General features: G+C 24.9%; 13 protein-coding genes across 13 annotated transcripts, besides 36 other annotated features; 5 read left to right on the forward strand and 8 right to left on the reverse strand.

Moving 5' to 3' along the window:
- Positions 1-9: part of a sequence feature (AT_rich) that runs on past the window's edge.
- On the reverse strand, positions 3-3,403 carry CMU_016270 (SNF2 family N-terminal domain-containing protein; the record flags this gene model as incomplete). The annotated part of the gene is made up of 2 exons (XM_002140191.1): positions 3-2,942; positions 3,041-3,403. The coding sequence occupies 2 exons, from the start codon at positions 3,401-3,403 to the stop codon at positions 3-5; spliced, it is 3,303 nt and encodes a 1,100-aa protein (XP_002140227.1).
- Positions 144-178: a sequence feature (AT_rich).
- Positions 3,083-3,231: a microsatellite.
- Positions 3,404-3,577: 174 nt separating the features above from the next.
- Positions 3,578-3,633: a sequence feature (AT_rich).
- Positions 3,634-3,692: 59 nt separating this feature from the next.
- Positions 3,693-3,940: a sequence feature (AT_rich).
- Positions 3,941-4,043: 103 nt separating this feature from the next.
- Positions 4,044-5,084, forward strand: CMU_016280 (TBC domain-containing protein; the record flags this gene model as incomplete). Its single annotated transcript, XM_002140192.1, has 1 exon — positions 4,044-5,084. One exon carries the CDS (start codon positions 4,044-4,046, stop codon positions 5,082-5,084), a length of 1,041 nt encoding a protein of 346 aa, XP_002140228.1.
- Positions 5,085-5,096: 12 nt separating this feature from the next.
- Positions 5,097-5,282: a sequence feature (AT_rich).
- Positions 5,283-5,353: 71 nt separating this feature from the next.
- Positions 5,354-5,481: a sequence feature (AT_rich).
- A 70-nt stretch (positions 5,482-5,551) lies between these two features.
- Positions 5,552-5,609: a sequence feature (AT_rich).
- A 71-nt stretch (positions 5,610-5,680) lies between these two features.
- Positions 5,681-5,728: a sequence feature (AT_rich).
- Positions 5,729-5,836: 108 nt separating this feature from the next.
- Positions 5,837-5,910: a sequence feature (AT_rich).
- On the reverse strand, positions 5,898-7,418 carry CMU_016290 (PX domain-containing protein; the record flags this gene model as incomplete). The annotated part of the gene is made up of 1 exon (XM_002140193.1): positions 5,898-7,418. The coding sequence occupies one exon, from the start codon at positions 7,416-7,418 to the stop codon at positions 5,898-5,900; it is 1,521 nt and encodes a 506-aa protein (XP_002140229.1).
- Positions 5,952-5,986: a microsatellite.
- Positions 7,419-7,602: 184 nt separating the features above from the next.
- Positions 7,603-7,631: a sequence feature (AT_rich).
- Positions 7,632-7,734: 103 nt separating this feature from the next.
- Positions 7,735-7,769: a sequence feature (AT_rich).
- Positions 7,770-7,804: 35 nt separating this feature from the next.
- Positions 7,805-7,918: a sequence feature (AT_rich).
- Positions 7,919-8,055: 137 nt separating this feature from the next.
- Positions 8,056-8,137: a sequence feature (AT_rich).
- On the forward strand, positions 8,136-10,054 carry CMU_016300 (papain family cysteine protease, putative; the record flags this gene model as incomplete). The annotated part of the gene is made up of 2 exons (XM_002140194.1): positions 8,136-9,633; positions 9,732-10,054. The coding sequence occupies 2 exons, from the start codon at positions 8,136-8,138 to the stop codon at positions 10,052-10,054; spliced, it is 1,821 nt and encodes a 606-aa protein (XP_002140230.1).
- Positions 10,055-10,127: 73 nt separating this feature from the next.
- Positions 10,128-10,175: a sequence feature (AT_rich).
- Positions 10,176-10,294: 119 nt separating this feature from the next.
- Positions 10,295-10,327: a sequence feature (AT_rich).
- Positions 10,328-10,372: 45 nt separating this feature from the next.
- On the forward strand, positions 10,373-11,138 carry CMU_016310 (uncharacterized protein; the record flags this gene model as incomplete). The annotated part of the gene is made up of 3 exons (XM_002140195.1): positions 10,373-10,574; positions 10,652-11,020; positions 11,086-11,138. The coding sequence occupies 3 exons, from the start codon at positions 10,373-10,375 to the stop codon at positions 11,136-11,138; spliced, it is 624 nt and encodes a 207-aa protein (XP_002140231.1).
- Positions 10,615-10,637: a sequence feature (AT_rich).
- Positions 11,139-11,179: 41 nt separating the features above from the next.
- Positions 11,180-11,233: a sequence feature (AT_rich).
- On the reverse strand, positions 11,227-12,570 carry CMU_016320 (glycosyl transferase; the record flags this gene model as incomplete). The annotated part of the gene is made up of 1 exon (XM_002140196.1): positions 11,227-12,570. One exon carries the CDS (start codon positions 12,568-12,570, stop codon positions 11,227-11,229), a length of 1,344 nt encoding a protein of 447 aa, XP_002140232.1.
- Positions 12,571-12,842: 272 nt separating this feature from the next.
- Positions 12,843-12,943: a sequence feature (AT_rich).
- Positions 12,944-12,979: 36 nt separating this feature from the next.
- Positions 12,980-13,321, reverse strand: CMU_016330 (uncharacterized protein; the record flags this gene model as incomplete). The annotated part of the gene is made up of 2 exons (XM_002140197.1): positions 12,980-13,014; positions 13,081-13,321. 2 exons carry the CDS (start codon positions 13,319-13,321, stop codon positions 12,980-12,982), a joined length of 276 nt encoding a protein of 91 aa, XP_002140233.1.
- Positions 13,022-13,063: a sequence feature (AT_rich).
- Positions 13,322-13,451: 130 nt separating the features above from the next.
- Positions 13,452-13,602: a sequence feature (AT_rich).
- A 219-nt stretch (positions 13,603-13,821) lies between these two features.
- On the forward strand, positions 13,822-15,339 carry CMU_016340 (uncharacterized protein; the record flags this gene model as incomplete). The annotated part of the gene is made up of 1 exon (XM_002140198.1): positions 13,822-15,339. One exon carries the CDS (start codon positions 13,822-13,824, stop codon positions 15,337-15,339), a length of 1,518 nt encoding a protein of 505 aa, XP_002140234.1.
- Positions 15,340-15,381: 42 nt separating this feature from the next.
- Positions 15,382-15,490: a sequence feature (AT_rich).
- A 198-nt stretch (positions 15,491-15,688) lies between these two features.
- CMU_016350 (DHHC zinc finger domain-containing protein) lies at positions 15,689-16,789 on the forward strand (the record flags this gene model as incomplete). The annotated part of the gene is made up of 1 exon (XM_002140199.1): positions 15,689-16,789. One exon carries the CDS (start codon positions 15,689-15,691, stop codon positions 16,787-16,789), a length of 1,101 nt encoding a protein of 366 aa, XP_002140235.1.
- Positions 15,981-16,015: a microsatellite.
- Positions 16,782-16,907: a microsatellite.
- Positions 16,842-18,305, reverse strand: CMU_016360 (cyclin, N-terminal domain-containing protein; the record flags this gene model as incomplete). Its single annotated transcript, XM_002140200.1, has 1 exon — positions 16,842-18,305. The coding sequence occupies one exon, from the start codon at positions 18,303-18,305 to the stop codon at positions 16,842-16,844; it is 1,464 nt and encodes a 487-aa protein (XP_002140236.1).
- Positions 17,822-17,851: a microsatellite.
- A 112-nt stretch (positions 18,306-18,417) lies between the features above and the next one.
- Positions 18,418-18,530: a sequence feature (AT_rich).
- A 381-nt stretch (positions 18,531-18,911) lies between these two features.
- CMU_016370 (uncharacterized protein) lies at positions 18,912-19,210 on the reverse strand (the record flags this gene model as incomplete). Its single annotated transcript, XM_002140201.1, has 2 exons — positions 18,912-19,091; positions 19,157-19,210. 2 exons carry the CDS (start codon positions 19,208-19,210, stop codon positions 18,912-18,914), a joined length of 234 nt encoding a protein of 77 aa, XP_002140237.1.
- Positions 19,126-19,151: a sequence feature (AT_rich).
- A 167-nt stretch (positions 19,211-19,377) lies between the features above and the next one.
- Positions 19,378-19,415: a sequence feature (AT_rich).
- On the reverse strand, positions 19,388-21,190 carry CMU_016380 (plasmid maintenance protein, putative; the record flags this gene model as incomplete). The annotated part of the gene is made up of 1 exon (XM_002140202.1): positions 19,388-21,190. One exon carries the CDS (start codon positions 21,188-21,190, stop codon positions 19,388-19,390), a length of 1,803 nt encoding a protein of 600 aa, XP_002140238.1.
- Positions 19,481-19,526: a sequence feature (AT_rich).
- Positions 19,985-20,066: a sequence feature (AT_rich).
- Positions 20,204-20,264: a sequence feature (AT_rich).
- Positions 20,437-20,489: a sequence feature (AT_rich).
- Positions 20,789-20,833: a sequence feature (AT_rich).
- Positions 20,885-20,943: a sequence feature (AT_rich).
- Positions 21,143-21,374: a sequence feature (AT_rich).
- A 29-nt stretch (positions 21,375-21,403) lies between these two features.
- CMU_016390 (kelch motif family protein) lies at positions 21,404-22,957 on the reverse strand (the record flags this gene model as incomplete). The annotated part of the gene is made up of 1 exon (XM_002140203.1): positions 21,404-22,957. One exon carries the CDS (start codon positions 22,955-22,957, stop codon positions 21,404-21,406), a length of 1,554 nt encoding a protein of 517 aa, XP_002140239.1.
- Positions 22,958-23,064: the final 107 nt, after the last annotated feature.

A 23,064-nucleotide genomic window follows, 5' to 3' on the forward strand; every position in this document is an offset into this window, starting at 1 on the left:
TATTAAATTCTTGTTTCTATTGCTAATTTAGTTTCTTCTATAATATCTTGATTCTTTAAATTTCTCTTGGAATAAGTACGTTTTTTCATATTTTTAGTATTTAAATTCTCAAAGGTATCTTTCTTTGTCTCTTCATTTGCATCAATATATTCTTTTTTAAGTATTTTAATTAAAAAATCTACTCGCTTACCTAAATCAGAAGGAGATCTTGATTTTAAGAACCAATCAAATTTCCATATAGGATCCTGCCTTATACAATTTTTTAAATGATCCCAATTTCCATATCCTATAACTGGTATCATATTTAAAAGATATCTATCCTCATCTATATTAAATTGAATTTTGTCTTTTTTAATTAAAGTTGTATTTAAATTTAATTCTTTCCAAGAATCTTTATATTTACATTGTTTCCATCTTATTATATCTTCTATCTCTTTCTTCTTATTTTGAATTTCTTGAATTATTTGAATTTTTTTTTGCCATTTATCCCAATCGGATAATTCAGAAGGTCCACGTTCAAAAAAAACATTTATATATCTTTTAATTTCTTCTCTATTCTTAGTTCCATTAAATCCCAAATATATATTTTCAATATCTTCACGTCCATATAATTCTAATAATTTTATTAAAGTATGTAAATCTTTCCTCGTCCAATTTTTAAATCCTTGTCCTAATAAAAATGCTTTCTCCTCTTTTTCTTCTTGAGACAAATTTCTAATTTGTTTAAAATCAAATTGTTTTTGGGATATATTCTCAAAACTACCATCTCTTATTGAAGAACTTGTTGTAGATAGACCTCCATCACTATTTTCAATTTTATCTCCTGTAATATTTATAATTCCTGAAACAATAGCAGCATTATATCTAACTTCTATCTCATGTAATTCTAAAATCCTTTTTCTATTATAAAATTGCCATTCATACATATGAGGTAATTTTGGAGCATTTTTTACATGTTGTTTTAATAATATTTGATCAATTAAACGCTGATTTTGATTCTCTATTCTACTTCTACGCCTTCCCTCTCGTTCTTCATTAACAGTACTTATAGCAATATCATTCCAAGCTTGTTTATCCTGCTGTTTTTGTATCTCATTATAATCTATTCCTTCAAATTCATATAAAGAAGAATTAACATTTGAATTAACACTAAAATCTATTAATGATCTTTTTACATATTTTTGAATCTTTACTTGTAAAGATTTTGTTCTTTCTTCACTATTAGAAATAATAGCATCTATATCATCATCTGTAATATTTATATCTTTAGTTTTAAGAATTTCATTTGTACCATATTGTATCATTGTTACTAATTCATTTTTTGATAGAATATTTCCATTATTTTGATTTGTTTTAGAATAATTATTACCTTTAAGTTTACCTTGCTGTATTATAGCTGATTCAAGTTGTAATTTTAAATTAGCTCTTTCTAATATTTTTTCTTCAATAGTATTTTCATGAAATAATCTATATATATATACTGGCTTTTTTTGACCTATTCTATGTGCTCTATCCATTGCTTGTAAATCTACTTGTGGATTCCAATCAGAATCATAAATTATAACTATATCAGCAGTTGCAAGATTAACCCCAAGACCACCAGCACGAGTAGAAAGTAAAAATATTGATATATCACTATTAGGTTTATTAAAATCAGAAATTTGAGTATCTCTATCTTCAGTAGATGTATTACCATCAATTCTACAATATTTATATTTCCTCATATAACAAAAATCTTCAAGTATATCTAATATCCTAGCCATTTGACTAAATATTAAAATACGGCTTCCATTTTGTAATAATTTCTTAGTTAAACGATCTAACATTATCATTTTACCAGAATTTTCTATTACATGTTCACCAAATGGATCTTCATTTTTATCTTCATAACCATCAAATAAATATGGATGATTACATGCTTTTCTTAATTGCATAGCTAAATTAATTAATCTAACCCTCCCACCACTATCTCTTTCTTGTAAAGCATCAATATTTTTTGATAATATATCACGATATAAAGTTCTTTGCATATTAGTTAATGGTACATATAATAAGATTTCTTTTTTTGGTGGAATATCAATCTCAACTTCTGATTTTATACGTCTTAACATAAATGGACGTAAAATCTTATGTAATCTTTCTATTATTTCAAAACTTTTCTTTTCTTTTTGTTCTTGAGATAAATCTGAAAAATTATCATTTATTGATTGTAAATCAAATAAAGTTTCAAATTCATCTGATGAAGAAAATATCTCAGGAAATAAAAAATTTAAAAGTGACCAAAGTTCTTTTAAACTATTTTGTAATGGTGTTCCAGTTATTAATAAACGAAATTTTGTTTCTAAATTTCTTACTATTTGACTTAATTTAGATGATTCATTCTTTATACGATGAGCTTCATCTATAATTACTGAATGAAATCTTTTCTTCATAAACCATGATTTTTCTCTTAAACACATTTCATAAGAAGTAACAATTACATTATAATCTTTATTATTATCCTCATTTGTTAATATTTTACGCATTAAAATATTCCTCTCTTCAGAATTACCATGAAACTTTAAAGTTTTTATACATGGACAAAATCTATTAATTTCATTAATCCAATTACCTAAAGTACTTTTAGGAGATAATATAAGATGAACACCATCTATATTTCTATATTCCTTTAAATATGCTAATAATGATATTGTTTGGAATGTTTTTCCTAAGCCCATTTCATCAGCTAAAATTCCATTTAACCCACTTTCATATAAATAAATAAGCCAATTTAACCCTTCTAATTGATATGGTTTAAGCTGTCCACCAGTTATACATGTTGGCTGAAATTGTAATCTTGTATATGATCTATATCCTAAAATATCTTCTTCTGTTTCTTGAAATAATAAGGTATCATCTTCTATATCCATAATATGTCTATGAGATTTTTTCATTGTTAATTTCTTTAATTTCTCTTTATTATATTCTTTAGAATTATTATTATCTTCAGTTGATAAATCCCATAATTTTGATGTATTTAAAGATCTTGATAATATATAACTTGTATATGATTCACTTTTATCAAGTAATAATTGTAAACGAGATTTTTTTTTTCATATTTATTTATTTCATTATTATCATTGTCCATTTCTTTTTCTAGTTCTTTAGTTACTTGATTATATGTTTCTATTTCATCCCTAATAAATTTATTAGTATCATTAGTAGCTATTTCAATTATTTTATTATTTATTTCTAAATTATCCCCAATAATAAAGTGGTCACTTTTTAAAGAAGTTTTAGATTGGATATTATTATTGGGGGATTTTTGTAAGAAAGTACCTTTTTCTTTATAAATACCCTCATTATTTCCAAAATTTACGTTATCATTATAGTTCCCACTTATTATTGTATCTTCTATTCCCATAACTTTCTAATTAAAACATTAAAATCATGTAAAAAAAAATTACAGAAATTTATGACAAAAATAAGGTAGATTAAATTAGGCGCCTATATAATATAAATTAGGTACTTTTTTTTACATGTACTTATACCTTAAACTAATATATATTTAGCTTAAATATTATTTAAGTATACTCTGAATATTAAATATTTTAACTTTAATTTTATTGGTACTTTTTTTTTAATATATAAAATCACCTGAATATTTAGTAGTAATAATGTTAGACTTTTTTATTCCTTATTGTTTAAGAGACAATATATAGAAATTATTTAGTAATATAATCATTATATAAGATAAATTTTAAATATATAGTATAATTTTTTCCTTTTTTATTAAAAATAATTTATTATATATTGATATTATTATTGGGTATACCTAGTCCTATATATTCAATTATACTAAATCTTTATAAATAATATTAGTGTAATTATTTCAACTTTTTTTATTTAAAAAAAATTGACTATATTATATTAATCTAATTAATTTAAACAATATTATAATCACAAAATTTCTTTTCTCAAAATTTATATTGGCGCTATATATAAGTACCCGCTCTATTATATTTAAATGTAACTTTACTAATATACTTGAATTGAAATATATAATGATTAAATTAAAGGATTTCTGGGAAAAAGAAAGTAAAGCTCCACTATTACAACGTAATGCTGGATATTTTAGTCGTGATTCTGAGAATACTGAAAAGCAACTACTAGATGCAGAAGGCTGGCTAGATTTAGCACTAAGACCTGAAAATGTATTAAATAAATCATTTCAAAGTAGTGATAGTATAGAATTAAAAAATTATGTAGAATTTGAAATTCCTTTGGATAGAGAATGTGAAGTTATTCTTAAGGAACAAACAGATAATCCAGCAATTAATCGTATATTTAAATTAGATGCAGAAAGAACCTTTTCTGATGATAAAAATAGGCAGAAGATGATACAAGTTTTGAGTACAATATATACTGAAATACAAGATTATCATCAAGGTCTTGGATTTATAGTTGCTTTTTTAATGTTACAACTTAGCCCACAAGATACTGTTAAACTTGCATTAGCATTACATAGATATTATCTACCAGGTTACTTTAAAACAGCTCCATTTAATTATGTTAGAGATGCAAAAGTATTTCAAAAACTTCTTGAAGAGAAATATCCAGAATTAGCAGCTAAGATAAGCAATGCAGCTTGTACTGAAGCATTTTGTTCAAAATGGTTTGTAGGACTAAATGTTCATGTATTACCATTTCCAGCTTTATGTAAATTTTTTGAGTTATTATTAATTGAAGGGAATGTTTTTTTATTTAAATTTGCATTATCTATTGTAAAGAATTGTTCACAAGATATTCTTGAAGCTAAGGATACATCTAAGATTTTAGCTATATTACGTTTGGATAACAAATTATATGATGATAAAAAAGGTAAAATTAAACAAGATAGCTTTGATATAAAGAGCTCAGAATATGATGGTAGTTTTTTTATACATTTAGTAGAAGATGCAATGGATATTTCTGTATCAGAAGATGATATAGAAGAATTTAGAAAAGTAGTTATAGAAGAGATGAAAATACAAGAAGAAAAACGTAAGCAAGTAGAAGCCCTATTGGATTTTGATGATGAAATAATTTTTTCGGATGAAGAATAAGGTATTATGATGAATTAATTAATATATTAATTTGTATTTTGAAGTTTGTTTCATAATTCAAAAATATGTAATGAATATATAATAATATATTATTATTTATCAGTTAATTTTACTTTAAATAAAAAAATTATTCTTAAGAAGATTTTATATTGATTATTAATATTAATTTATTGATCACAATAATTTATTAATATTTTACCAAGTTAATGGTAAGTAAGTTATATCTAGAAATATTACCATTATCTATCTTGGAAATAAATTTGGAAGAGAAAAAAAAAAAATAATTTTTTTTATTATTTAATCTTAATATTGTGATTTAATTTATATAATTTTTTTTTAGTTAATTTAGAAAAGTAAATTATAATGATATAAACTTAGAATATTATTTTAAATTATAGAATTAGTTTGTATATGTTGAATCTAAGAATGTTTATAAAATACTATAGGATTATATAGTCAATGATATGATATAAAGATTAATAATTTTAAATTTAATGTAAACTTTTTAAATTATTAGTTTTATTTCTATGATTGAAGAATACTAAGACAGGAAAGAAATAGTAATAAATACTAGATTTATACATTAAAGGATTACCAATATATTAAAAATATGAATAGTATAAAATTAAAATCTAATTTTTATAGGGATTATTTTTATCATTCAAGATATGGTTAACTACTATTTGGAGTTACATGAAAAAAAAAAAAAAGATAATATTCAGTATATATACTATTTCTCAAGTAGATCTTGCAATTATTTAAGAATAAACATTATTATAAACTAATAAAACAAATTTAAAATATCTTATTAAATTAGTAATTATAACTTTCATTAGCCCATTGATTATTTTGAGTAGAATAATCATAATTGTTGTTATTGTTATTATTATTGTTATTGTTATAAGAATTTATATTGTTATCATGGGTATTTATGGAATTATATTGAGGTAATGTTTGTAATTTGCTATATATTTTATTCCAAAATTCAGACTCACTATAAGCTATATTCATCTGTTTTTTGACAAATTCAATGATAATATTGTTAAATACTTGTATTTTCCCAGAAAAAAAGTGTGGCATTTCATGAATAACTAATACAACTCTACCAGCAGCCAATAAAGTTCTCAATGCTGATTGATCCTCCTTATATCGATCTAATTTGGATAAGTTTCCATCAGAAGAAAATGAACTTTCACGTGATTTAGAAGAAAATAATGAAAAACCATTTACAATTCCTTTTGCTGCAGAACTAACTACACTTCCAAGTGTACTTGATGCTGATAGTGTAGTATTTGTACTTCTAATTGATGCTAAGGATTCAGATACATTTGAATTATCTTCATTATTATCATCTACTTTTTGTGATGGATTTATTAACAATAATCCCTGAAGTTTTTCTAAAGTTTGAACAGCTTCTAACATACATTCTGTATCATTTAACTCTCTTGTTAAACTTGATTGTAAAATGTCATAATTTTTTTGTGGTGATACTGATAAAATAGATATTAAATGTTGAAATACAGGAGATAAATCAAGACGTGAAGATAAATTCACATATAAGGAGGAATTAGTCGAAATGTATTGTTGTTCATTTGATACTAAACTACTTAATAATGGTGATAATTCACGTAAAGCATTAAATCCTTTATTACCAGTAGAGGATATTGTTGAGAGATATCCACATAATTGCTCTAATATTGAAAAATGTGATTCCAAACATTGCGAAAATTGACTAATTACGCTGACATCAATGTTAGGTACTGAAAATCTATTATTTGATCTTCTGTTTGAAGAACTTGATTGTATATCTATTAAAACACTATCAAAACTATTAAAGTATTGAGTTACAATATCAAATAATGGACGATTTGCTTCTTCTCGTTTTAAAGATTCCATTCCACTTTCACCCCTATTAAGCCAAGTTCGTACTAGATCTGAATTTGCAAGATAATCTCTATTAAATACTCTACGCAAGAACTCTTCTAAACCACGCCTTCTACATTCTATAAATTCCTTTTCAAATCTACCAACTTTCTTTTTACGAGGTATAGGTGGGATAAATACACCTGGAAACTGTAAAACTAGAGATGATCTTAACCATTCAAAGTCACTATAACGTTTTCTTGTAGAGAAATTACTTCCTTGTATAGTTCTTCCTGATACTAAGTATACTGTATATTTGCCTAACCCAATAGATTTATTTTCAGGATTAGTTACGCTGACTTCATAATTTGTATATATAGGTTCTGCCCCCCAATCAGACATAAAATGACTAGTAAGTTCGCCTTCATTACCAGTTACATCTGTACCATCAATCACACTTTCAGGAGACATCATATATATTTTAATTCTTCTTATGTAGAATTATTTCAACGTAAAAATAAAAAGGAAGAGAACAAAAATCCTCATTATAAAATACAGTACCGCCAAAATTAAAACGCGGAAAATAGAAATAATTAACCTTAGAAATTAAATTTTTACCCACTTAAAGTTTGTTAAATTTGGGGATACTTCTTTCTATTAAATAATATATGAAATTTTTAATTAGTATAGTAATAATTGATTTTAGTGAGGTCAATAATCTTAATTTAAGAATTTATTGGTTAAAATGAGTATTACCTGCAATAATAACTTGAATACACTAAGATCCAATATTAAAATAAGAAACTTAATTATTTTAAATTACTATGTAATAATCTTAAAATACATCTCTATAGTACTATTTTTTTTAGTAAATATTATATATATATGGAAATATATAGATAATCTAGTAAGTTCTATATATATTAGAAAAATATAAATATAATTTATAAATTAGAAGTTATTTTTAAATTCTTTAAGGGGCTACCATCTTATTTACCCCATGCTGCCTTTGTATAGTAACCAGATTTTGCGGGAAACTTTTGCATGCATTTTTTTCTTTTTTTTGCATATTAGTTTGAACGTGAACTACAAAGATTACAAAAGTCAGATTATTTATAAATATATGAAAAAATAAAAAAAAATTATACAAAAATTAATTTTATAATTATACTAAAATTATTCTTTTAAATGATCAGTCTAAAGTGGATTTTGAATATTTCAGTTCTTAGTATTTCCTTATTCTTTTTACAAGGTATAAAAGGTGATTTACCTATACATGCAACAACAGCAGATATTGTAGGTAGATGGACCTTTAAGATTTCTGAGCCATTGGATAATTGGGTCAATGGTTGTGGTTCAGGGGTCCCAAATAAGAATACTCAGAATTTGCAACCTATTTTAATTGATTATAATAAATGGCTTAAGGATCATACATCAAGTGAACTAATTGAATATAATTTAATACTTACAGATATATTAAATAGTAATTCTTATAATAAATCATTAGGGAGAAGGAAATGGAATCAGTTAGCTGTAAAAGATCTTAGTGGAGAAATAATAGGAGGTTGGACAATGGTTTATGATGAAGGTTTCCAAATAAGAATTGGGGATAAAAGTATTTTTGGATTTATAAAATATAGCTTATTAGATGAAAAAAATTGTAATCCATATGATGGAGATAATGAGCTACCATCGGGTGAAACATTATGCTATGAAACAGATCCCTCAAAATTACATTTAGGATGGTATTATGATAATGCAAATAAAAAGCGAGCTTGTGTATTTGGATATAAATCTGATTCTGAAAATAACACTTTAGATAAACTTAAAAATTTAGTAGAGGTACCAGTTAAAGTAGCAATTCATAAAGGAATTAGATCTTTAACTACATCTTTACAATCAATAGCTAAACTTTATAACGAAAGAATAGAAACAAGTTGGACAGCTAGAAATTCTTTTAGTATTGGAGAATTAGCATTTTCTCATTATCCATATTATTTACATACAATGAATTCAAAGAAAATTTATAGGAGACTTTTTGATAATAAAAATGAAGTAACTTCTTTTATGGAATTATCATCTAAAACTATTAATGAAATGAATCCTGATTCAGGTATATTTGCATGTTCAGTACAACATGAAAAAAATGATTTTGATTTACCATCAAATTTTTCTTATGGGGATCCATTTTTATCAAGTGAATTTGAAGATATTTTATTGAACCAAGGAAATTGTGGATCGTGTTATGCAATTTCATCAGCTTATATATTACAAAAACGTTTTGAAATTGCACTAAGAAATAGACTTGAAAAAGATGAGAAATTTCCCAAGATAGAACTTTCAGCCCAATCAATCCTTTCATGTTCACCATTTAATCAAGGATGTGATGGAGGTTATCCATTTTTAGTAGGTAAACAAGCATTAGAAATTGGTATTTCATCTAATGATTGTATGGAATATGAAGCTACAGACAATAAAGAGTGTCATTTTTCACCTTATATTGGTGATTATATTATAGAAAAGGATGGATGTACTGAATCAGAACGTTGGTTTGCAAAAGATTATGGATATATTGGAGGATGTTATGGTTGTAGTAGTGAAGAAAGTATGAAGAGAGAGATATATCACCATGGCCCAATAGTAGTAGCAATGCATATAGATCCTTCATTACTAGTATATGAAGATGGTATATATGATGTAACTCCTAAAATCATGCTAAATTCTGTGATTTACCAAATAAACAATTAAATGGATGGGAATACACTAATCATGCTATTGTAGTAGTAGGATGGGGTGAACAAGAAACTCCTGAAAGTACTGATAAGATACCATATTGGATTATTAGAAATTCATGGGGGAAAAAGTGGGGTAATAAAGGCTATGCAAAAATAAGAAGAGGTAAAAATATTGGTGGTATAGAAAATCAAGCAATATTTATTGATCCTGATCTATCCCGTGGAAAAGCTGCAGCCATATTAAATAGTAGTTCTGTCAGTACAAAAGAGGAGATATCACCTAATATTGAAAGTACAGATCTCAATACAAATAATATAGAAGATATAGGAAGAGTCGAAATAGAAAATGATGGATTAATGAACTTAAACTAATAAACAGTTACATAAGATGCGCATATAAATAAATATGAACTTAAAAAGAAAAGTATAGTGTGGAATAAGAGACTAATTATATTAGATATAAATTCATTTATAAAATATAATATCTAATTATGGCTCTCTATTGTATTACGGGTAAGGAATTTTCAAATTTCTCTGTAATTTTAATGAAACCCTTTGTGTGGCATATAAGTGGCGGAATTAAGCGCAATAGCACATTCTAAATATTAGTGGTTTATAATAGTTAATAATTAATATAAAAATTTACTACTGGGATTATATTTGTTGAATGGAAGTAGAAGTAGTAAACAAATGGAGATAATGAGTGCTAAAAGATCAATTTCAGCTTCAAATGAAAGCTTTAGAGATATAAATTATATGATACAGGAAGTTGTCAATGAATTTTCAGATTTTAAATCAGAAGATGAAACACTATCAAAATTAACAGCTGAAATAAATAAATTAGACAAATATATCTCAAATGTCTATGATATATTAAAAGATTCTGTTGAGAGTAAGTTAAGAAGTGGGACTTCTGAGTATTCTCAATATAGAATATAAAATTATATTTAAATATCTTGTATTTCTTAGATATTCGTAAAAATGAAGAAGCTTACAAAAAGGAACTAGAAAATACAAATTTTGAAAATTCAATATCTTTTAATACAAAAGATTCAAATGAAGAAGAGAAGTGTTATCAATTATCGAAATATTGTGAGGAAATTGAATTGGAGTTATCAAGAATTCATAATCAGCATGCAATATTACTTGAAAAGAAAAAACAACTATTAAAATCAATGAGGGACTCTGAGGAAATGTTCATTGCAAAACGCAAAATGTATCAAAATATCTCATCAATTTCATGGTCCAGCATATCTGAATTATCTTTAAAAGGTCATTTTATACCACCAAATGCTCCTCATTTTACTGAATCTTTTCAATTACAACTATCTGAAAATAGTAAGTTTATAATCAATCTTCAAATTGGTAAATTTTGAAGTAATATCTTCTACTTTCTCTTTTAGATCGAATTACAAATGCTGACTATTTGTGGGGTGAGATTAAAAGATTTGTTTAATAGACTACTAACAATATATATATATATACAGATTCTATCAGTTAAATTTTTTTTTTATTTATAAATTTCTATATTTATTTAATCAAAATTATTTTGGAAAATTCATGGCAAGCTCAATTTGATCTTCAGGATATAATATACTTAAAATATACCAAAATATGTAATTTGCAGAAACTAATATAAGGTATACCTTTCCAATAACTGGACCACAGCTTGCTATCCTTGAAAGTATTTCAATTAATCCATTACAAGGTCTTTGAATAGTATCATAATATACTAATTCGGTCATATTAGCTACATCATGCCAATTATACATCTTGGATACTCTATCATGTAGTTTCTCAGGATCAACTTCCCCACTTCTTATCATGTCTATTGCATTAATTAGCTTATTTATCATAGAACTTACTGAAGGTTTTGCTAATTTTAATATGTCATTTGGAAGAACTTCTGGGATTCCACCAACATTTGTTGATACCACAAGTAATCCACATGATGCGGCTTCAACAATAGATATACAAAATGCTTCTGTTAATGAAGTATTTAAAAATATATGACCTTTTTGAAGAGTTGAGCATATTTGAGAACTAGGAATCTCACCCAATAATTCTACTCTATTATGAAGGTTATAGTTATCACGCATTTCATCTAAAAGAATTCTTTTTGGTCCATCACCACCTATTAAAAAGTTTATATTTGGATCCAAATTACATATTATTGGTATAATAGATGCAAGTAAATCTACACCCTTTCTGTAGGTCATACGACATATTGATACTATAACAACTAAAGAATCTTTTTCAAAATATCTATTATTTAAACTTGGTGTAAAACGACTACTATCTATTGCATTTGGTATTACAGTTATATTTTTAGGATTAATTGAGGCTCTATAAATAAGATTCTTTTTATTTGTATATGATACGCAAATAATATCATCAACGCAAGACAATGAAATCTTTAGTATATTATTTACATGAACTGAATCAAAATTTGATAATCCAAATAAAGAGTGATCAGTATATACAACTTTATAACCCATTGTTACTGCATGAAATATACATTCTAAAGCTAACATTGATACTGCCTGATGGCCATGAACAATATCAATTTCTTCTCGAATTAAAATTTGACGAAATAATGGTAAAAGAGAAAAAAAACTTGGAAATATTACATCATTATGCATACATATATGAGGTAAATAATAAACTTTTAAACCATTTTCCATATATCTTATACCATATCGATTACTTCTACTATGTGTTACAACTATAACCTTAAATCCACGTATTATTAGACATCGTGATAACTCATAAATATGCATTTCAACACCACCTAGTCCTGGATAAAAGAAATCTGATACCATACATATATTTGGTAGTTTATTTGTATTTCTAATTTCAGAATTCCATCTAGTAGTCTTATAGTTCATGTTAACTTTCTTATCAACTTTAGAATATTAAATTTAATCAATACATGCACTTAATTATTATATATTCATTATCTTCATATTTACCTTATTTCACAATTCTTTATAATTAATAAGCAATAGTAATATATACTTCTATTATAACAGGATCTCGTGTACAATAACTATAAATGTCTCATATTTCCAAAAATGCGCTATATTCATTCATGTATCACTAAATGTAGAAAAATAAATCCAGTATTAGATTATAATCCTTATTTAATTATGAATACTAGTTTAAAAGAAAAATTCAATATATTAATTATTTAAAGTCTAATAATATTTAAATTAATAAGATAACTAATAACTCATTTAGATTTTTTATAATTATAAAAAAGCTTGAAGGATTCTAAATAATACTTATATTGAGTTGTTATAGATCCATTGATACATTCATTTTCTTAATATCTAAAAGTTATAATTATAATTCATTAGAAATCATATTATATTAAATTAAGATCAAGTATAACTTACTAGCTAACTTATTTAATCGTCTTTGAGCTCTTTTATCAACTTTTGATTGTTTCCGTACTTTTATCATCTTTATATCTGTACTATTTGATAAATTTCTAAAATCAGACTTTATAACCTCTTGTTTATTAAGTGATATCTTTCTAAGTCTCTTATTTTCATATTTCTCACGCATATCACGTTCTTTATCACGTAACCAATCTATATATGCCCTTCTTTTATTTCTATTATTTTTCCTAGCCATTTTCCTTCTTTTTTTCTTTAATTTTATATTTTAAAGATTAAGAGTCTTATATTACTACTCTCCTACTTCTAATAATATTAAAATATGTATCTTTACCGCCTAAGACGGTTTTGCATCATTCTTTTCTAAGAAAAATATTTATTATTAAAAAATTAGGATTATTTAATAATATACTGTACATATCTAAAATTAATAAAATAAATAGCAATATATATTCCCTAATTATACTTAAATAAAAATATATAAATCCTAATTTTTTTAATAAAATATTTTATATTATACATTGGTAAATATAAAATACTATTGCACACATTATAGCGCTTGTGTGAATATATAGCGCCTGGGGTGCTGCATTTTTTTTTCTTTTAGTTTACATTTGGGTTAACTTGTTCTTGACAAGATTTTAAAAGGATTTTATTATTATTATAAAGGTCTGAGATGACGTATACCATATTAAAAACCCGTCCCGTATATATTAAGGAGAATTGATTAATATTGATATGGCATATGTTTATGAATCAAGTACAAAATTAAGACCTGTTGCTGACTTTAATGATGACAGATGGGTTGCATTATCAACTACAGAATTTAAACGTACATTAATTGATAATAATACAACAGAGACTAGTAAATCTTCTGATACTACATCTATTAATGAGGAAGAGGTTTCAATATATCCAGAAGCACTTAGATATCATTTCAAAGATGCTTGTAATTTTGATGAACGTATAGAAGGAACAGAATTTGGATTTGTAGAAGAATTAGAAGAACAGATACAACCTTGGGATATTTCTCAAATTGATGAACATGTTGAAATCCGTGTTACTAAAGATAAAGGACGTTGTCTATATGCTCGTAAAAGTTTTAATCCTGGTGATATAATATTTGCTGAAAGTCCAATTTTAGTAGTAACACCAGATATTGCTCAGGAAATGTATGATTTCTTAGAGGAATTAAATGAGTCTGAAACTTTTTCTTTACCTCCATTATGGCATTTGGCCGCATTATGTACTTTAACTATGCTTGATGAGGAAACAAAACAAGCTTGTCTTGATAAATGGGTTCCTGATCCATATGCTGAACCAAGTCATGATGTAATTAAAGTAATTGAAAATTCTGGTTTAAATATTGATCCATATATGTATGAACGTACTCTAGGAGCATGGCGTTATAATTCATTTAACCATACATCAAATAATGGTATTGTATTATATAATAGAATTAGTATGATGGCTCATAGCTGTGCAGCAAGTTGTTGTTGGCATTATGGGACAGAAAATACATTTGTATTAAGAGCAAAAACTAGATTAGAGATAGGAGATGAAATAACAATATCTTATATTGCAGATGACGATTTATTTAAGTGTTCAAAAGTTAGGAGAAATTTACTACTTAATTGGCTTTTTTATTGTCAATGTTCACGTTGTAGTGATCCTGTTGATTTATCTAGAGGATTACGATGTGCTTCTTGTGGTGTTGGAACTGTTTTTTTTAAGGATAATGAGACAGGAGAAACATTATCTACTAATTGTAATGTATGTAAAACGCACCCTCACCAAGATATTATACTTAGTTATACAGATTTAGAATCTCAATACATATTGAGATTAGAAGAAACTGATAAGACTGATATTGAAGATATTGAAAATGTATATATTGAAGCTCAAAAAGTTTTTACACAACATTGGATAATGTATGAATTAGATACTATGTTATTTGAAGCATATAAAGATATTCAACAATATGACAATGCAATACCTTGTCTTTACAATCGACTTAATTATGTTAGAAGTACCTTTCCTGATTGTACATATACTTTAGCTTGGATAACAGAAGAACTTGGTGATATCCTGAGTATTCAGTATAATGAAAATAAATTATCACATAAATCTAATCATCAGCTAGCTGCAATCCAACGCAACTTTTATGATACATGGTGTTACCTGAGCATCTTGACAGGTCCTAATCATCATTTTACAAATGCTGCTAAATTGAAATATGAAGCAACATGTGAATAATAAATTTTACATACAAATTCCTTAATAAAGCTTTTAGATGTCATTAATTAATTTAATTTTTTTCTTTTCAATATTCTTTTAATATTAAATATTCAAATAACACTTAATACTTTTTTCTTTTGTAAATAAAACTTTTTTAATATTAAATTATGGATACAGGTTTTATTTTACAGAAATTCCTAAAGCTTAGATTTTTTTTCTTTAGTCATTTTAGCGGTTACACTTAAATGATACCTATTTGAACCACCTATAACTTTCATTCTTTCCTAACGAAGATATTTCAATTAGTAAATATTGCTTATGACTAAATGAGGGAAGATCTATTGATATCTACCATATAATAAAGGCAATGGTATCTAATAATGTTAATCATTTAGATACTAATAATATACCTTGCTGTATTTTCCATGATGATTTAAGTAGTGGTAAATTTCGTAAAAATGGTTTCCAAAGGCCTTTGCAGGTATTACAAGTACTTCTATGGCTTATATTTGCATTAAATTTGTTACTTTACTACATTTTTATAATTCCATCACTACCATTAGGTGCTATGATATCTATGGCAATTATTGTAGGGCTTATGAGTATTACAACTTTTACACTTGCATGGAAAGTAACTTCAAATGATCCAGGACTTTCTGATACTAGTAATAATAATAATAATAATAATAATAATTCATCATTAGATCAACCATCTATTTCTAATGATATCTATAGATGTGATATTTGTGGTATTTATAATAATAATTGTAAGCATTGTCGACTTTGTAATAAATGTATACCCAGATATGATCATCATTGTAAATGGTTAAATACTTGTATAGGAGAAAAAAATTATGGTTCATTTTTTTTTCTTATAACTTTTGTTTTCTTTCTATTGGGTTGTATTATTACTTCATCCTTAGCTTCTATAATATGTGAAGCATTTTATGGTTCTACAAAATATTATTGGAAAAAAAGACTTTTATTTTGGTCTCCAACTGCTTTCTACATTATTGGTATATTTTTGATTATATTTAATCTCCCATTTTTTTTTTTAGATGGTGAACTATGTATTCTTCATTGCTATCTTGTATATAGAGGAGTAACGACACATGAATACTTAACTAAAGTAGTCGTAGAAGATATTTCTTCTACAAGAGATAATACAACTTCTTGTAAAAGTGGTAAAGAATTTTGTGATCGTATTGCATTATCTGTAGATTGGATTATTGCTGATCGTAAAAAAATTGAGCAGCGTAAACGTAATATTCAAGAAAAAAGTGCTAATATTGAACTAAAAAATCATAATTCTCTTGATATTGAGATTTCTCCTGATATTAAAGAGAGTAAAGAAACAAATTCTTCTATAGTTGAACATCCCCAAAATATTAACAAAATATGGATCTCAAGATATTCTGGCTTATCTTCTGATCTAGGTTGCAATATGGAAATTATTGAAAATAATTAATATTACTTTAATCATTTCAGAATATTGATTTTAATATTCTATATTATATATATCATTTATTGCCAATTTTTTTTTTATTACTACTACTAATACTAATTGTATTATTATTGTTATTATTTAATGATAGTGCCTTTAGCACATAATCTGCAGCACCCATATATTCTTTACTTTGATATTTCTTTGTTGTTATTGTATTTATTATATGAGAATACTGAAATGTTCGTATAATTGATTCTACAATCCTGTATTGATTCTTTAAATTGTAGTCATATTTGAAATTAGAAATTATATTTCCTTTTATTTCAACTTGATCTAAACATAATGATATGATGTAATTTTTTTCTTTATTACAATTAAATTCTATACATTGTCTAGCAACATATATAGCTGCTAATGCTTGTTCCAATGGAGAATATTGCATTAATTCAATGTCATAAAGACAAATCTCTAATATATAACTACAAATATAGTATTCAAGTATTTTTTTACTATTATTATTTCCAAAATTTTGTACTTTCTTTGCCTTATACATTTCAAGTAATAATTGTAAAAAGGTTATTGGTATTGGTGGATTTAATTTAAAAGTAAGCACTTTAAGTATATGACGCTCTAAATTAAGTATAGTTTTTGAAGGAATTGAAGAACGCTTACATAATTCCTTATGACTAATATGAACAACTTCTTCAACCTTTGCAGCCAAATATACACACGAATAAGCTAATTCCCTTATTTCTTCAATAGCTGTTATATTCCAAAAAAAATTATCTTTACAAAGTGTATTATCAAAATAATATATTGATGTAAATAAAATTTCATTTCTCATACGTTGTAACCATATTAAATTAGATAATTCATCTAGAATATTTTTTCTAATAAAAACTAGAGGAACTTTTTGATTATATATCCATTCATTTGAAGTTTTATAAGGACTGATACATATTTTACATTTTGAAATATAAAAGTTATATACTTCTGATGTATAATATTGTTTTTCTTGTGCTTTTAAACGCTCCCAAACTATTTCAACTGATGTATTATTATTATCATTATTATTATTACTATATAAATATTCACTTTTTAATTGTAAAGTTTCATCCTCAAAGTATGAACACTTTTCAAATTCATTTATTTCAATTTCTTCAGATTCTAAAGAATTTTCATTAGAAGTTTCCAATTTTTTATTTAACCTAGATTCTACTATATTAATTGGTTTTTGTGTTTGGATTGAATTAGATATGTTACTTTGAGTAGAAGTATTACTTGGAACTTCTGTATTTTCAATTTGTGACTGAGATATTACCCAATTTTCAGAATCTCGATTTAATGATTCAATTTTTAAATTCTCAAAATTTTCATTTTGTTTCATTTCATTGGAATTATATTCTTTCCCCATTATAGATGCGAAAATATGATTATATTCAAATTTCGATAAATTAATTGGTTGACGTTTATAACCTTGATCCTTTAAAAATAAGCAATCACTTAATGTTTCTATTGATTTATTATTTGAATACATTGTATGAACTTCGTGTTGTGAAGTTTTTCTTTTGGGATTTCTATTCATTGCAAATATAAATCCATATATATATTAATTATGGGGAATTTAAGTATTCCAAATTTTGTATTACAAAAAAAAATAATATAAAAAAAAAGTAAAAATATCCAATAAGTTGATATTATTTACTTTATAATTTTAATTTTGTGAGAATTTTATTTTTACTTTTTTTTTTTATTAATATATGAGAAACTTTTTAGTGGGGCATGCAAATTAATATAGTATTGCATGGATTCTATTATAAACATTTACTCCAATCATAAAAATATTTTTGTTATTAATGTCTTAAATATTATTCTATAGTAATAATTAGCATTAAATTTACAATTTAAAGTTGAAAACTTATAGATAATAAATCACATGTAAAATATGCAATAACCATAAGAATAGATTGTAATAATAGAGATACAAGAAAAAGTATCCATATATACTTCTAATAAAGTAAATCAAAAGTTAAGAGATTTTAAATTACAATTAAATATATTACTTACCTTACAAGATTTATGTAAATATGATGCCTTTGTACGACAAAGCTCTTTGAAAAAAAAAAAGATCAATTTAGAAAATTTAATAATTAATAACAAACTTACCATATGTTAAATCCTTTAAAATTTGTTCTGATCCATTAAAACCTTCTTTATCATGAAATTTTCCATTATTTATACTTACTTCATCTATATGAAGCCAAGATACAGGTGATAATGTTGAAATTATACCATCAATATTGCCTGGTTCGTCTAAATAGAGCTATAATTAAAAAAAAAGAAAATAAGATTGACAGTTAATAAATATATATATATATATATTCATACATGTTCATTTTCACTAATTACTTTGCGAAATCCATCCATATTAATTCTATTCATTATTGTTAAAATGATTTTGTACCAAATATTATTAAAATGTCAAATATTAACTAGACCGCCTTATAAAAGGGGTTAGCGGTAACCTATGACATTTTGCATGCAAATTTAGTATTCTAAAAAATTATAGTCTACAATAATAATATAGTATAAATCTAATAAGTAATCACTTATTATTAATTATTTTTTTTTATATATATAATAATAAGAATATGTAATATAGCCTTTTGGTGTCTCAGTGATAATGGAATCAAATATTGGTTGTCCTAATTGTATATAATTATTTAAATTTAACCAATTTTTAATATCATTAATAAAACTACTATGTACAATAAAGTATGTTGGAAATGGACCACATATTTTTTTCAAAAATCTATAATTAAGGCATGAATCATTTACATTTTCAATAGTTATAATTTCATTATGGAACCAACCAGTATATATATTTTTCTTTGATAATTTAGGAATAATATAAGGTGAAATACAATTAGAATAGTTGAATTGATTGAAATGACTTGAAATAAAAACTGAATCTAAAAAATTAGTTATATTATTTGAATACCAGAGATGAGAATTCCAATTTTGAACATTATTAATAGGAGGAGAACAATCAAAAAATCCCATTGGTATTGGTTTATAAATATATGAATAAAATGGATACATATGGCATTGTGAAATAAAAAAAATTGAACTATTATATATATTTGGTAAGCTTAAAATAACTTTAATAACACTTTCACCTCCTCTTTGATGTAATAATGAAAAATAAATAGCAGGTATTAATTGAAAAATGATAATAATTAATATAATAATTCTTATATATGAATAATTATATTTTTTTGAAAAATAATGATTTATACAGTAATAAATACCAATAGTAGTTGTTACAATTAAGAATGGAAAATATGGTAATATAAATCTATATTCTTTATGAGAGGAAAAGGATAATAATATAATAACCAAAAGAATTGATAGAAGAATTACTTGAAATTCCGGAATAAATTTTAACTTTTTATTTTGATTAAATAAAATACAATATAATCCTAATATAAAAAAAGGAATATATGAAAGTAATAAAGATATAGGGCATTCCAAAAAATAATAATACCAAGAATTATGACCAAAAAAAGCCCCTGGATTACCTAAAAGATTGAAATTAAAGAAATTGATCATTGGTAAGACAAATTTACCATAAAACCACCAATCTGTAGAAATCATAATAATGATTGAAATTAATACAATAATAAAAGATTTTAATAAAAAATAATAAAATCTATAATAAGAATACCTTAAAATTATATGAATAGAATAAAAAGAGAATATTAGAAACCAAAATATAACTGATGAATGTCTAATTAAAACACTTATTGAAGATAAAATCAAAGCAAAGAACTCATTTTTATTGATATTTAAATTTTTTTCTGGTAAAATAGATAATAATAAGAAATACATTGACCAAATATTTAAACAACATTCTAATGTTTGAGAATAAGTACGACATAAGCAAAAGAAATTAAACCAATTAAATATATTTAAAGAAAGAGCTATTAAATCCATATTATAAATTGTTGGGGGTATTTCAAATATTTTTATTTTTAATTTAGATGTTAATAAAAATGTAAATTTGGCAGTCCCGATATCTGTTAAAGATGCAAAAAATGCTTGGAATAATCTAGGTATATAAATAATAAATATAGTATTTGATATATTAATAATATTAAATATTTTATATATAAGAGCAAATAAAAGTGGATATATTATACTCCTTAAAGCAATACAATGATCCCATTCCCATGTGAGAAATCCATATCCAAAAACGATTTGATAAGCAACTTCAAGTGATTGCCAATATTCATCAGGATTAAATGTTGTTTTTATTAAAAGAGAATTTATTATACGAAAAGAAATTAATATAAAATAAAACCATTGTCGATGATATAATATATATTTTTTAAAAAATTTAAAAAAAGAATAAGATTTCATCTAAATAAAAAGAATTTTGATATAAAAATTAATTACCTAATAATAATAGTTATAATTATATATATAAAATATATTTAAATTATATAAAAATCTTAAACATTGCGGTATTTATTAAAAAAAAAAAAAAAAAAGAAATTCAATTAACTTTTCATTATAAATATAATATGATTTATATTTTATTTTTCATATCTTATTTATCTAAGTCTTAATATTTCATAGAAGGTTATTAATTGCAGAATTAGATATCTTCATAGCCAAATGAGGATTAGTTGAAGTAAGATATTGGAAATCCCTACTTCTTATAACTATAGAAGCATGATTAGCTGCAAATTCAATACAATAATCCACTATAGTATTTGCATTATACCTATTTGCAATATCTACAAGCTTACATACATTACTTATATCTGTATAATTTCGAATTTTTCTTTCACAGATTTCAGATAAGGATTTTATATCATATATATCTGCAAGATGCATTATATTACATAATATTTCAACATCAATCTCATCTAAATACGATGTATAAAGAAATTTAATAATTGCATAAAATTCTCTTTTACAAATATGATGTAAATATATTGTTTCTGAAGAAGATTCACGCATACCAACTTTAAACATAGCTTTAAAATAGCTACTTTGAGCTATTAAAATACATTTATGAGCATAAAGAGTCTCACCATTTTTAAGAATAAATACAACATCACTAAAATCTGGATTATCAACAAGACAACCCAAATTTCCAAGCATTGGTAATGATATTTTTCTATTATGAAATGAATCCAAAAATTTACTAGTATCTAATATATAAGCATCTGCTAACCAATTTTTCCCATCATATCCACCAAATAAAAAAATCTTTCCAGGACCTATTGTAGTAGTAGAATGTCTTTGTCTTGGGCTAGGAGCCTGATTTTCAATTCTTTGTTCCCAACGTACACTTTCTGGTAAATTTGTAATATCAAGGATATATAAACAATTACTCCGAATTCCTCTACTATACCCTCCAAATACTACTATAGTATTATCATCTATAATATTAGTAGTATGTCCTTTTCTTGCAGGTGGACAAACTCCATACATTTTTGGTTTACTAAAAGTATTAGTAGATAAATTAAAACATAACACTTCATTTACACTAGATTTTCCAGAATGTCCCCCAAAAAAAATTATATTTCTACTATTAGATACTGTACAATGACCATTTCTACCAAATGGAATTTTCCCTTCAAGTATAATTTCAGACCACCTTTTAGTTACTAGATCAAACATCCACAAGTCATTAAAACAATGAGATCCATTATATCCACCAAAAAGGTATAGTTTATTAAAAACTCTACTTAATGTATGACAGGCTCTAGCAGGAGGATTTGAAGTATTTCTACAAGGGGCTAATTTTTTCCATTCTCCTATTAGACATTCATTTACCTCTATATATTCATAGAAATCTGATTTTAAAATTTCAAATTGGAACATATCATCAAGCCAAATTTCACCATTATGACCTCCATGTATTATAAGGATATTTCCATAAGAAGCTGAAGCATGATTATTCCTTGGGGAAGGTCGATTATCAGATGAAGTTAATTTTTGCCACTTAAATTTAGGAACCATATATAGCATTTGTAAATCATCCAAAGCTTCTAAACCATTCCATCCCCCAAAGAAAAATAGCTTATCACCTATTTTATCACAACTATGAGCTGCACGTGGAGTTGGGAATTCCCCGTGTATTTCAGGACTATACCAAGGTGATATATCAAGCATATTTATATTCAAATCTCTAAAAGATTCTCAAATCTTCGGAATGTGTGATTTTTCCTTTTCCTTCTTTTTTTTAGTTTCAGAGTTTTCTATAACAAAGCATGGGAATT

Source organism: Cryptosporidium muris, genomic scaffold (assembly GCF_000006515.1).
Source record: "Cryptosporidium muris RN66 scf_1106632373407 genomic scaffold, whole genome shotgun sequence".
NCBI classification, from domain to species: Eukaryota; Apicomplexa; class Conoidasida; order Eucoccidiorida; family Cryptosporidiidae; genus Cryptosporidium; species Cryptosporidium muris.